Consider the following 11,858-nt stretch of genomic DNA (forward strand, 5'->3'; position numbering starts at 1 on the left):
TCCGGGCTCACGGACACTTTCTACCGGCGCCCGCGGCCTCCTTGCATGTATGCACTTATGTATATAAGCAAGCATGGGAAGTCCAATGCCTCCCATCGCTTGCAACGCCAGTTCTTACTCGTAGAATACATTTGCTTATCTTACTCGCTCGCCTGCTCCCTCTCGTCGTCTCGACACTCGTCCGCACCGTCCTCTTCGTTCGGCGCTCACTCGCTTAGTCATCCGTTTCGCCTCTGCGAGTCTAACATATTCCAGGATTCTGTCACTTTCTGTGTCCCCCCTTGGGCTTCTTCTGCACAAGGATGTACCGATTGGTGGTTAGGTCTTACTTTAGCTAATTTATTACATTTAGTGTCTCTTGGACTACAGCGTATGTGGAGCCTACTTATTTAGAGGTCCGAGCCAAAGCGCATTCGTATGACGCTCTCGATAAGACCCAGCCTACGTCATGATACGAACTTGAAGCACAGAAAAGAAATAACTATCCGTTGAGCATGTCATGTCCAAAATGCCAGTAGTAGTCTCGTGATTAATAACATGACCTGTGCCACAACTGAAAAGTAGGTCAGAGAAACTTGTGGCGCTCATGTGGCTATGTGGCGGTACTAAATTAGTAATATTACGCAGATTCTGAAATGGACTAATCACAATTACGACCGCTATTACGGTAAACTGTTTCAGAGCCAATCGTGATCCGAACCCAGGTGGACTAGAACTGCACCATCCCTTGATCATTTACATGCGATAATAATAAAAATAGAATAAGTACCAGAAGTATTTCAATTAGATAGATGTCCATTACAACAGCGCATACGGTACTCATGTATGTCCTAGGCTACAAGTATGCGATAGCAATATGTCCGACAAGCTCAAAGAGGTTAAAAAAGAGTTCGTTAACTGGCGCCAGAAAACAAAACCAAGAACGGAAATATGTCAGGCGAACAAGAATAATAGGTGGTGTGGAATCAAAGTTCCTTGTCGGGGGAGGTAGGAAAGAAAAGAAGAGCTTGCTGAAAGTAAGAAAAGAAAGTGTGGTTGGACGAGAGTTGAGAGTCGTGAGTTTCATGTACAAAGACAGCGTGAAGAAGATCAGAGGGCGACGGAGAAGGAAAGAGTGGAATATGTACAGCATGTACAAAGAGCTCGGTCCGGGGCTGATCATGTGCTAACCAGAGGCGCAGTTTGGATTGCGAACGAAGTCAGGGCGGATACCGCAGTGGGGGTTAGAGGTTGTTGATCCCGCATCACAGTACCGCTTCTTCTTCTCCCACCGCTCATTCCAGAATGGATGAATTTGCCAGCAATGCCGCTGCCCGCACCAGCATTTGCTATTATGATAACATGACAAGGATCCGTGTTCACCATTCCTGTTCCGTCAATGAGCTGCTCGTCAATGGTCCGGGACACCGCATGCCAGGATGCATTCGGTTTGCCAGAGTCAATGTAGATCTGGCGTAGAGGTGGCCGGGGCCAACTTAGACCAAGGAGAAACGAGGGGGATGAGGGAGTTGGAGGAGGTTCGTCAATGGGCACCGTCAACGTGTTGGAGCGACTTGGTGATGACCTATGTTGCGATGTTAATGCTGGCGGGACCTTGCGTGGACGGGGTTTCCGAGGAGATGGCGAAGGCGAAAGGGACGACACCGGGGATGTTGGACTCATTTCTTGGACCGGGTTCGCCGCCAACTTGTGCACGGGTGTTGTTGGTACACTAAGCCGGGATGTGCTGGCTTCCGAAGAACGGAGGCTACTGCGGCTGGAGGATCTACTCGGTATATCAGCAAAGTAGGATTCAAGAGGATCCTTGAACGGTGGGATCACGTCCGGAAGCTCTGGAGGACCTGCGAACAACAAGTCCACGGGCTCATCGCGACCGGGTGGCTCCAATGGAGATGTTTGGCCCGACGAAGTGACAGTGAGCTTGGGAGGAACACGGCCTGATCCGTCGAGTTGCTTCTTTGAATCGGTGGGTTCGACTGAATTGGGTTTATGACCGTATTCGTCTTCTCCAGACGCGAAGGTTTGATCATGGTCAGATTCGCAAGAGCTGGTGCTGACACCATAGTCGCCGAGAAGGGACTCTTGGATGGTGGACATGGTTGTAGCGGAGATTATAGTAGGGGAGGGACTGTGCAAACCCATGTTGAGTGTGACGGTGGACTCGTCGAGGCCAGGGGAAGTAGGCGAGGCGGGGTCACTGAAAACACTGGGAGACACAGGCTCGAGAGTGGTAGGAAGGGTGCTGAAAAGACGGAAGCCTAATAGGGGAAACTCGGTGGATAGGGGTATCCAAGCTCAGCCTTGGAGGGACGGTCACAGCCTTGGGCTTTGCCGGGGTCTCAAGGCTCACACGGGTGGTGGAGGGCGGGGGGATGGCGAGCGGCGGTAGCTCTGTGAACACGCGGCGTTGGTGGTCAGGAGTGTCCGGAAGGCTTTTAGTGCTGAGCGTACGAGACCGCTGGCGGACATTAGAGTTGCTCGGCGGGGCGCTGGTGTCATTCTTGACAAGTTCAAGAAGATTCGAGGCAGATTCGGAGCGTTTGGACTAGGCCATTACACAAGTCCGTTAGCATCTACACATAGCAATCAATGAGACTCACCTTGGGTACGTACGCATGGCTGCCGTCCGAACTCCCCGAAGTACGTGTAAGCTCATCCGAACGAGCCCATTTCGCTCCTCGCGCTCGCGTCTGAGGACAAACGAACCGCGGCTGAGATTGGAAAACTTGAAGAACGAAGGGCCCTTTTTCTCGTCCTGACTGCTCGTCGAGTTGCGGCCGAACAGCGAAGACCGGGAGCTCATTCCCGATGGCAGTGCAAAGAACGTCGAGCGTGCTGTGTCGGGAACGATCAGGAAACTGGATCCAGGTCCGTTATCAGTCGCACCAGACGCCTCTTGCTCTTTGTTTTCGGGCATTTCCTGCAGCGGCGGGGGGCGCTGGGCTTTCTCCCGCTTTTGAGTCGGAAACTCGGGCTCCGGAAGAGGGACATGGCCTATCGGAGTCGGAGTCGGGCGAATAGGAAGTGTGTTGAGAGAATGTGTAAATTATTAGTTTGGTAAAGAATGGAGGGTAAGATGCGAAGGGGGGGGGAAGTGGTGTCTATACGTGTGCACAAAAAGTCGTCAGTGACAGCGTTGATGGATCGTCAGCCAACCTCAATCGTCTTCAGGGAAGGTCGCTGTGTTCGCTGTGTTGATTGACGGCTCCGGTCAAACAGGGTCTAACAAGCACCCGAGAACCCTTACTCCTTATAAAGCAATATGAATATAGAACCTGGGTCTAGTCTTAATTCAAAACAGTCCTGAAGACCTGAGCTGTTGATATAGCACGCGCCTATCGATAGTCGGTTTGCTGATCTGAATCTATCTCTCACTGCAATTCATCAAGGACGCAAACTAGGTATCGGGAAATGATCGAGTGTGTACATGCGGGTTCTTTTGATTCATTAACGCTTCGCATCCCCAGTCACCTTCTAGTTTGCCTCTATCAGAGCGACTTTGGGCAAAGTTCATCCCTCGAGAAGCACTCGATCACCCGATCGGTCCGGTACTCCTTGACCACGTACAAGACAGCATTCATCGAACCTTCCCACGAGCCGAACATCCCTAGGCTCTTACATGTATGTACATACACCCCGCGTAGCATACACCCAATCCAGCTCGGCAAATCGGCAGCTCTCCTAGTTCACGGACCATACGCCAAGGACGAAAAAGAGGGGGATGGGGGGGTCGGGAATAGCCTTAAAGTTCCTGGAAACTCAAACCCGACGTTCGTTTCGCTTCCCAAACGCAACAATGGCACGCATACAACTTCCTCCCTCCCTGTCAAACGCTGCGGTTTGTGTTTTATATAGCCACGCCTAGGCCTAGGGACTCCCACCCCTGAGTTCATTTCGTTAGTTGACTGGATTAAACTAAAATGGTAGGTTGTAGCGCGACTTGTTCTCTCATGGACCTGTCAACTTGCCGCTGCGCACATAATTATAACTCTTGGGCTTGCTGGGGTATTGGCGCATGGGCGATACGGTCGCCTTGGCCTGGCCGTAATTCCAGCTTGGTATGCAACAATTACTTGTCCACCGCCAAGCAGTTACTTACAGCCTCGATGGGCCTCCCGACCCAAAAGTTACTTTCCCACCCACAAAAACAACTAGAATCACAAACATCCATTACACCACCCCACTAACATACAACACGTAAAAAGAAAAAAGAACACCAGGTCGTCAAACTAGATAAACACCTGCAAAGGATGTCGGTCGTACGTGTTCTTCTCGTCGCTCAGCTCCCCAACGTCCGGGTAGTAGGGAACCATCGCGTCCGCAGCGCCCAAATACAACGCATTGTATATCCTCCAGTACACCTCTCGCACTTTACGCGCGGGATGGAACAGTCCCTGTAGGACATAGTTGAGCAGGACACCAGGGCCGAGCGAGACGCGCATGGCCTCGATGGCCTCCATCACCGCTCCGATCACGTGCGGGGAGGTCTCGAAGCAGTTGGGCCATACGAGGTTCATGAGATGGAGCATCGAGTCTTCGCACCCTAGTCCCGCAACGCCGAGGGCGAGATGTTTGACGATCGTGCTCGCTGTTTGACGGTGCACCAAATCGCGGTCGGTTAGAGCGTCTTCGAGCATGGTCACGACCGAGTCGCAGTAAAAGGCGGATTGCGGGCCGACGTATTCGAACACGAAGGAGAGAGCTTTCAAACAACCAGTGCGCACATTCAGTTCGGCCGTGCGGTATTCGTTTAAGATAGCAGGAATGCATGTGAACGCTGTAAAACAAAGACATCAATATTGGTAAATCACAAGTAAGAAGGAAACTCACGTCCGCAAGTCTCGGCAACAATCGCAATCGCGACCGTACTACACACACGACTCTGACGTTCTTGCACACGCAAATTGGTCAACAACACGGACAAGACATCCTGTGGACCTAAACTCTTGGCGATATACCCAAACGAGTTGACAGCCGCGCGACGAATGCCCTTTTTGTGAGCCTTTAACAAGTCGAGCAACTCGAAACAAATACGCATCCACTCGCGCGCTGGAACAAACTCGGCGCCACGATCAGCTAGTTGGAGGAGCGTGGCGTCAGCTAAAAGAATATGGCATTTTCAGAGAGAGAAATAAACATACCGATACGTCCAATCAAGTTGATCGATGCTTCCTGTACTTTCTCGTGTCGATTGCGCAAGATGGGCGTCATGCGCGGTACTGGAAATAGAACGATCATCAGAAACATGTCAAATCTATCAAATGGGAATAAATTAGACGTACAGAGATCCTTGACGGGCGGTTGCATCTGCGTCATTCCTACAACGTTGGCAATAGCACCCTCGGCCGCAATAATACTACCCAGGGTATCGGGATATTCTTCTCCAAGTTGCTCGAACAAGACTACTCCGAGCTACGGATCAAATGGTAGTCGTTAGTAGCCATAGGGTACAGTCCAATATGGGGGCATTACCTTGCTCAGCAGTTGGTCCTCCCCACATGCTTGATCACGACCGCCAACCTCGTCGTCAAGTCAGCAGCCTGCTGACGGACCTTGGCACTCTTGTTGTTCAGACGCCAGAGCACAGTCGACACAATCTGAGTCAAATACGGCTTGACACGAATTCCAAACGCATTAACGACCGTTCCGAACCCGTCGAGCATGACCTGGTCCTCGGTCGTTTGTTCTTGGAACGCGTAAATGATACCGTCGATCAGTCGAACTTCGAGGCCGTGGTCATATCCGAGGCACCGAGGGACGCGACGACTTTGGTGATGGTCTCCATGACCATCTTGCGGTACGGCTCGGCCTCGTCCTTCAAGTCGTTCACGATCCGACCGACAATCTCCGCCACGCCGGACTTTTGAGCCAGCTCGACGGTCGTCTCGACAACTTGGCGATAGTTCCTGCGGTCGAGGGCCATACGACGTACCCAAAACGCCTTGAAAAATTCGGGGAGAATGTCTTCTTTGATGTACCCGGGCGTGACACCTTCGGTCGCAGCGCACTGCTTGACGACCTTGAGCACGATCTTTTCATCTCCTCGTCCGAGCTCTGGAACTCGCGAATAAGAATGACCGTGACTTCCTTGGTGTAGTAGCTCGCGAATTCGGGGTCCATGAGGGGGATGATGATCCGATGGCTTTGAGGAATGCAGCGAGACCTTTACCACGGTGTTGACGGATACCAATCCAAAGTGGCTTGAGTACATTGTCGAACGACTCGATACCGTATGGCGCGGCGGCTTCGGCGAGGCGGCGAGACCGAGGGCGGTCATCGTGCGGACTTTTTGTTGTTCGTCGTTGAGACCATGTGCGATGGCGTCGACGAGGTTGCGCAAGTGGGGGAGAACGGCGCAGCCCATCATGATAGCAATTTGTTGGACGATGCGAATACCAGTGTGGCGGGCTTGCCATGATTTTTTAGACCGACAGACGGCCTTGAGGAAAGGAAGGAGGGCGGGGATACCAAGTGCGGAAGCAACGACAGAGAACGCACGAGCGGTGGTATTGCGGACGTATTCATCCGCGTGGTCGATATCAGGACGCATGGTAGAAATCATATGGGCCAAACCGGCAGCCTTGGACAAGTTGGAGATGATCTCACGACCTTCGACACGGGCATAGTAGTCTTCGTCAATGAGCAGAGGCTCAATAACGACGAGAATCTTGTGAACATAAGGTCGAACGAGATCGTCAAGTTTGTAAAGGACGCGATCGATGACCTTGACGAGCAAGTGGCGTTCCTGGTCCTCCAACGTACGCTCCATGAGCAAAGGCAGGATCTTGTCGAAAAGTGGGCCGGCACCGAATTCGCGAGCCTTGTCAGTGATTTGACGAAGGGCAGTCTTGCGCACTGAAGGGGTTCCGTTTTTAATTTTGAGAAGCAGTCGCATAATTTTACGCTCCTTGAGTTCGTCGACGGACAACTCCGACTCGTCTTCCTCTTTGAGAATTTTGCTAAAGTACTGGGCGTCCTCGGCCTTGAAAAACGCAAGGGACCCGACGCCAGGAATCTCGGTGGGGAGCTCGGGGGCAAGACCGGCAGCGGCGGCGGCAGCTGCAGCATCGGAATCTTCTTGAATCTGGAAACCAGTATACGCGGGCGACGGGGCAGGTGCAAGCTTGCGTGGGGCCGAGACGCTGTATCCCGGAGGCGGGGTGCAAATGACATAACCAGTTGTGGCAAGACGGCAAGCTCCTCGTCGGTGAGATAGCGATTGTGCTTGTCCGAGGGATCGTGTTCTTCCTCATCCGCAAGCGCCGCAAATTCGTCAAGAATCTCCTTGGGAGCGGTATACGAGTCGAGCTACGCATATAGTGTGAGTACCCTGTGAAATGCGAGCGCTACTACCGCCACGGCTTTTACTTACCTGTCTTGGTTCGGCCATGGTGGTGGAGTGAAGGGACACACAACAACCCGAGTGTTGTGTCATCCAGGGTCCATTCAGGGACGGGTACCGGAAGCAGAATGGACTGGTGAGCGAGCAAGAGCCAGCTTATTATCGTTGACGATTGCGGTCAATATGCCCCCCACGGCTGGTCTGTTTACCCATCCACTCAATCCATCGACGTCCGCTCTGCAGTCGTACAACACTGGCCACCAGCCACTCCATCCCTCGACGTTGCCCCGGACAGTCTGCGTCAAAAGTCACTGAACAACAGGGCATATCCTTCCCCGTATCCACCCAACTCGAACAACAGCTATGCACGACCGCCACAACCAGGTCCATGTGAGCCATACGCATCCATCATATACACACACTTGTGCTGACCTCATACCCACCCCCAGCGGAGCCAATGGTATCAGCCATGGACGAGTCCAAAAAGGACAAGCGGCGGCGCGAGATGACGGACCGAGTTGCGCGCTTTGCCGATTCACGCCGAGACGAGTGAGTTCGACAGCAAGTAGGGTGTGGCTATGCTAATTTGCCGCAGACGAGCGTTCGTCGACCAGCAGAATGCGTTGAGGGCCAATGCGCACCAGCTGTACACAAGTCCCAACATACACCCCGAGTTCTCGCTCCGACTGTACCCGATCAGCCTCGAACGCACTGCCAATCTCAACCGTATAGAGGCTGCTGAGCAAGCCGGTGTCGCACGGGGTACGCTACATCCACTCACCCATTGACCCGTCGTCTCTGACACACTCTCGCAGCTGAAGCCGCGTACGAAGAAGAACAAGACAAGATCGAAGAAGAATGGAGACGGCAAAAAGACCGACTGCGTGAACGCATGCTCGAAGCCATCGAGGAGCGACGACGCAAGGCAAGAGAAGAAAAAGACGGCGAGGGCGCAGGAGGTGTGTGTCTCTTGCTTACTTTCGACCCGGCTGACATCATCCTCAGAGAGCATCCTCGATCCCCAGAGCCGCCCCCACGCCACACGTAACTCGCGACACGGCCAGGGCATATCCACCCCAACACTCACAGAACCCAGCGTCTCGGCTGGCATTCTCACCGCACTCGGCACAGTTCCGGGCTTCACCACCGCCGGAATGGCACTCTACCCATGGGCCCTGTCTGGCCCCCCCGTTCCAGGTAACGCTCGCCTTACTTCCACTTGATACACACGTATACCATCCACCTGACTTTTTCTGCTCTCCGACAGAGGACCTCTCGTCGCCCTTTCCCTCGCACTCACCTCGCTTGCTCCCCCAACGCATATACCGTCAACACCAAGGGCAAGCGTGTCAAGGACACCAAAACAGTCGGTAACATGGACGTCTCTGTCAGCAAGGCCCTCGCCCCCGCCAGAACAGGTTGGACCGGCGGATGGGGGACCGGCACTACCACTCAGAGCAACGGCGGCGGCCCCGATGTTGGTGCTGCCTGTGTCAAATTGATGGGCAGGTCTGCGACAATGCTTGCCCCGGCCAAGGTGTGTGTCTCTTGCTTACTTTCGACCCGGCTGACATCATCCTCAGAGAGCATCCTCGATCCCCAGAGCCGCCCCCACGCCACACGTAACTCGCGACACGGCCAGGGCATATCCACCCCAACACTCACGGAACCCAGCGTCTCGGCTGGCATTCTCACCGCACTCGGCACAGTTCCGGGCTTCACCACCGCCGGAATGGCACTCTACCCATGGGCCCTGTCTGGCCCCCCCGTTCCAGGTAACGCTCGCCTTACTTCCACTTGATACACACGTATACCATCCACCTGACTTTTTCTGCTCTCCGACAGAGGACCTCTCGTCGCCCTTTCCCCTCGCACTCACCTCGCTTGCTCCCCCCAACGCATATACCGTCAACGCCAGACACCAGGTTGGACCGGCAGGATGGACCGGCGGATGGGGGACCGGCACTACCACTCAGAGCAACGGCGGCGGCCCCGATGTTGGTGCTGCCTGTGTCAAATTGATGGGCAGGTCTGCGACAATGCTTGCCCCGGCCAAGGACCAGGAAATTGAAGCTGATCTGGTGGGTGCTTATTCACTTGATTTGTTTACTATTGTTAATGTCCTTGTACAGAACGAGATTAGACGCGGTGTGAAACGACGAAGAACGCTCGCCCCCACTGCAGCTGCAGCCAACCGATGACCATTCTCGCTTTCCCATTCCTACATTATTCTTCTCCTCTCTCTTTATCTCTCTTTGGGACTCTGTTCTATCTCCTGTTTTGTTTCGTTACCGCACAGTTCCCTCACTGTACACTACCTCTGGGAGACTGGATGTAAAATGTAAACTAAAGATCTACGTTCAACGACCTTCCATACAATTTTGGACATGTCCCGACTCTACACACATATTCATCGAACCCCCATTGACCGACAACGCTCACTCCAACAGGCCACCCATCCGGTCCATACCCGCACGGAACAGACATCGCCGGAAGACCAGCAAGCGACGCAGGGACGGTCAACACATCTTGCACGTATGCGTCTATGCTCTTCTCGTCCTTTGATTCGAGCAGAGGGGCAGTTCGAATCGCCGATGGGTGAAGTAATATGTCCACCGTTTCCTTGGTGTCGTTGTCGTTGTTGTTGTTGCCATCTGCTCCACCTCGAGCGAGCACGCTCTTTCCAAACACTCGATCAAAGTCGGCCCGAACGAGCGCACGGACTCGGTGTGCTTGCAAGAAATAATTCTCAAACGCGCTGTTATTCGCACCGTCCATTTTAGTCAATTGAAGAGATGGAGTAGAGGGGAGGGGGGGAGATGGTACTCGGCGCTCAACGCATAAGTACCCAACAAAATCCGCTTTTGCACTTCTCGTCCGAACCCTGTCGTTCGCGTGGCGGTATACGCATTCGCAGCGTCCGACAAGTCCGTTTCGGGGGGACATCCACTCTCAGACCTAAGCCCCATCACATTATATCAGCAACCGGTATCCAGAGGAAAACAAACGGACACAGCAGGTCCAAAATAAAAGCAAAATAACAAAAAATAAATAATAGAAGAAAATTGGAGTAAAGTAGTCGTACCGAACCGCACACCATCGTATCTCGCAAGATTGCTACTCGCCTCGGCGCTCGCGAGAACATAGTACGCGCTCAGGGCGTATGATGTACTAGGCAACGAGACCGGGACGAGCTGTGCCCCTCGAGATCGCAGGCGCTCGAGTAGGTCGCGAAAAGGAATGAGAGAGGAAGAGTCGAGCTCTTTGGGAAAGTATTCCTATCGATAATATTGGTTCGTAAAAGAACGAAACGAGCCTGGATACAGGGTAGAGACTTACCTGAGGGATCCCAATCCGTACTCCACTCAAATCATCCGACGTGGACAGCTGCCTGATCTTGGTCTCTGCATTTTGTTTTGCAGCTTCTCTGAGATCCGGCGGTATGGAAGTAGGATCTCGAGGATCGTACTGCGAGAGCACGTCTGCCAGGATTTTTTAAAAAAGCACCTAAGCATTTACGAACAACTTTACTCGGGGCAAGAACTGACCGTAAACCAACTCGGCATCCTCCACCTTCGAAGCCAAAACACCAACACAGTCAAGACTATCTGCGTAGGAAACGACCCCCCATCTTACACCCGAATCCCCCTTGGTCACTCGGTCCGTCCACAATAGAGCCAAGGAATCAAGACATACCGACTAATCATCCCGTACGACGGCTTGAATCCCACCACACCGCAATATGCAGCCGGAAGTCGTATAGAACCGCCCGTATCCGTTCCAAGTGCACTGTTTTCACGTATTAGACAGCCAAAAAGCAAGGGGTAAAGGAGAAACAGGAACAAACGCGAAGCATAGATTGGCTGCTACAGCAGCTGCACTCCCCCCTGAACTCCCACCCGCTGAGCGGGCCGGTCCTTGCTTAAATGGATTCTTGACGGGTCCAAATGCAGAATGGGTATTGAGCGACCTTGTTCAAAGGGGTCAGACGCAGGGTTGGCCTAGGAGATTAGAGATAGCGACGCACCCCATCCCAAATTCATCGCAATTCGTCTTTCCAACGATCACTCCACCCGCACGTCGTAATAAGCCAACACACGTTGCGTCGTACGGAGGGCAAAACTCTAATCTTCATTACTCCTATTGCGCGCTTCTAGCTAGGGGACCTGTCCTCTCACCTTGCAGCATTTTGGAGGAACATGTAGTCGGCATATCGGATGTGCATATGTTATCTTTCACGGCTATAGGTTTACCAGATAGAGGGCCTTGCGTTTGAGTCGCGGATACAGGAGGGGAAGCAGGTCGATAAGTGAATGCATTCCAGGGATCTTGAGTTTGTGAAGATGAGAAGCGACACGAGTGTCGAGCCCGAAACTTTGCCCGCGACAAGTGCCGACCGAGCATCTTTGACGAAACAAGACACAAAACAAAGACCGGATTTTATTCTGAAACAGGATGGATTTAGAACAACTGGCGGCTACTCGCTCAACTCGCATACATGATGTGGTGGTCAAGC

At 53.0% G+C, this 11,858-nt stretch overlaps 3 protein-coding genes across 3 annotated transcripts; 1 reads left to right on the forward strand and 2 right to left on the reverse strand.

The window, feature by feature from the left end:
* Positions 1-1,158: 1,158 nt before the first annotated feature.
* RhiXN_05025 (splicing factor 3B subunit 1) lies at positions 1,159-7,390 on the reverse strand (the record flags this gene model as incomplete). The annotated part of the gene is made up of 14 exons (XM_043324841.1): positions 1,159-2,197; positions 2,253-2,545; positions 2,601-2,677; positions 2,707-2,994; positions 4,162-4,183; positions 4,242-4,777; positions 4,831-5,100; positions 5,142-5,219; positions 5,283-5,412; positions 5,473-5,520; positions 5,553-5,686; positions 5,752-7,123; positions 7,177-7,308; positions 7,373-7,390. The coding sequence occupies 14 exons, from the start codon at positions 7,388-7,390 to the stop codon at positions 1,159-1,161; spliced, it is 4,437 nt and encodes a 1,478-aa protein (XP_043177260.1).
* A 135-nt stretch (positions 7,391-7,525) lies between these two features.
* RhiXN_05026 (Sds3-like protein) lies at positions 7,526-9,543 on the forward strand (the record flags this gene model as incomplete). The annotated part of the gene is made up of 10 exons (XM_043324842.1): positions 7,526-7,541; positions 7,607-7,732; positions 7,792-7,891; positions 7,938-8,104; positions 8,158-8,301; positions 8,348-8,532; positions 8,610-8,879; positions 8,928-9,117; positions 9,188-9,423; positions 9,475-9,543. The coding sequence occupies 10 exons, from the start codon at positions 7,526-7,528 to the stop codon at positions 9,541-9,543; spliced, it is 1,503 nt and encodes a 500-aa protein (XP_043177261.1).
* A 145-nt stretch (positions 9,544-9,688) lies between these two features.
* On the reverse strand, positions 9,689-11,746 carry RhiXN_05027 (amidase; the record flags this gene model as incomplete). Its single annotated transcript, XM_043324843.1, has 8 exons — positions 9,689-10,167; positions 10,428-10,620; positions 10,682-10,824; positions 10,891-10,973; positions 11,039-11,131; positions 11,190-11,312; positions 11,370-11,466; positions 11,521-11,746. 8 exons carry the CDS (start codon positions 11,744-11,746, stop codon positions 9,689-9,691), a joined length of 1,437 nt encoding a protein of 478 aa, XP_043177262.1.
* Between the last annotated feature and the right edge of the window lie 112 nt (positions 11,747-11,858).

This window comes from Rhizoctonia solani, chromosome 2 (genome assembly GCF_016906535.1).
Source record: "Rhizoctonia solani chromosome 2, complete sequence".
Classification (NCBI taxonomy): Eukaryota; Fungi; Basidiomycota; class Agaricomycetes; order Cantharellales; family Ceratobasidiaceae; genus Rhizoctonia; species Rhizoctonia solani.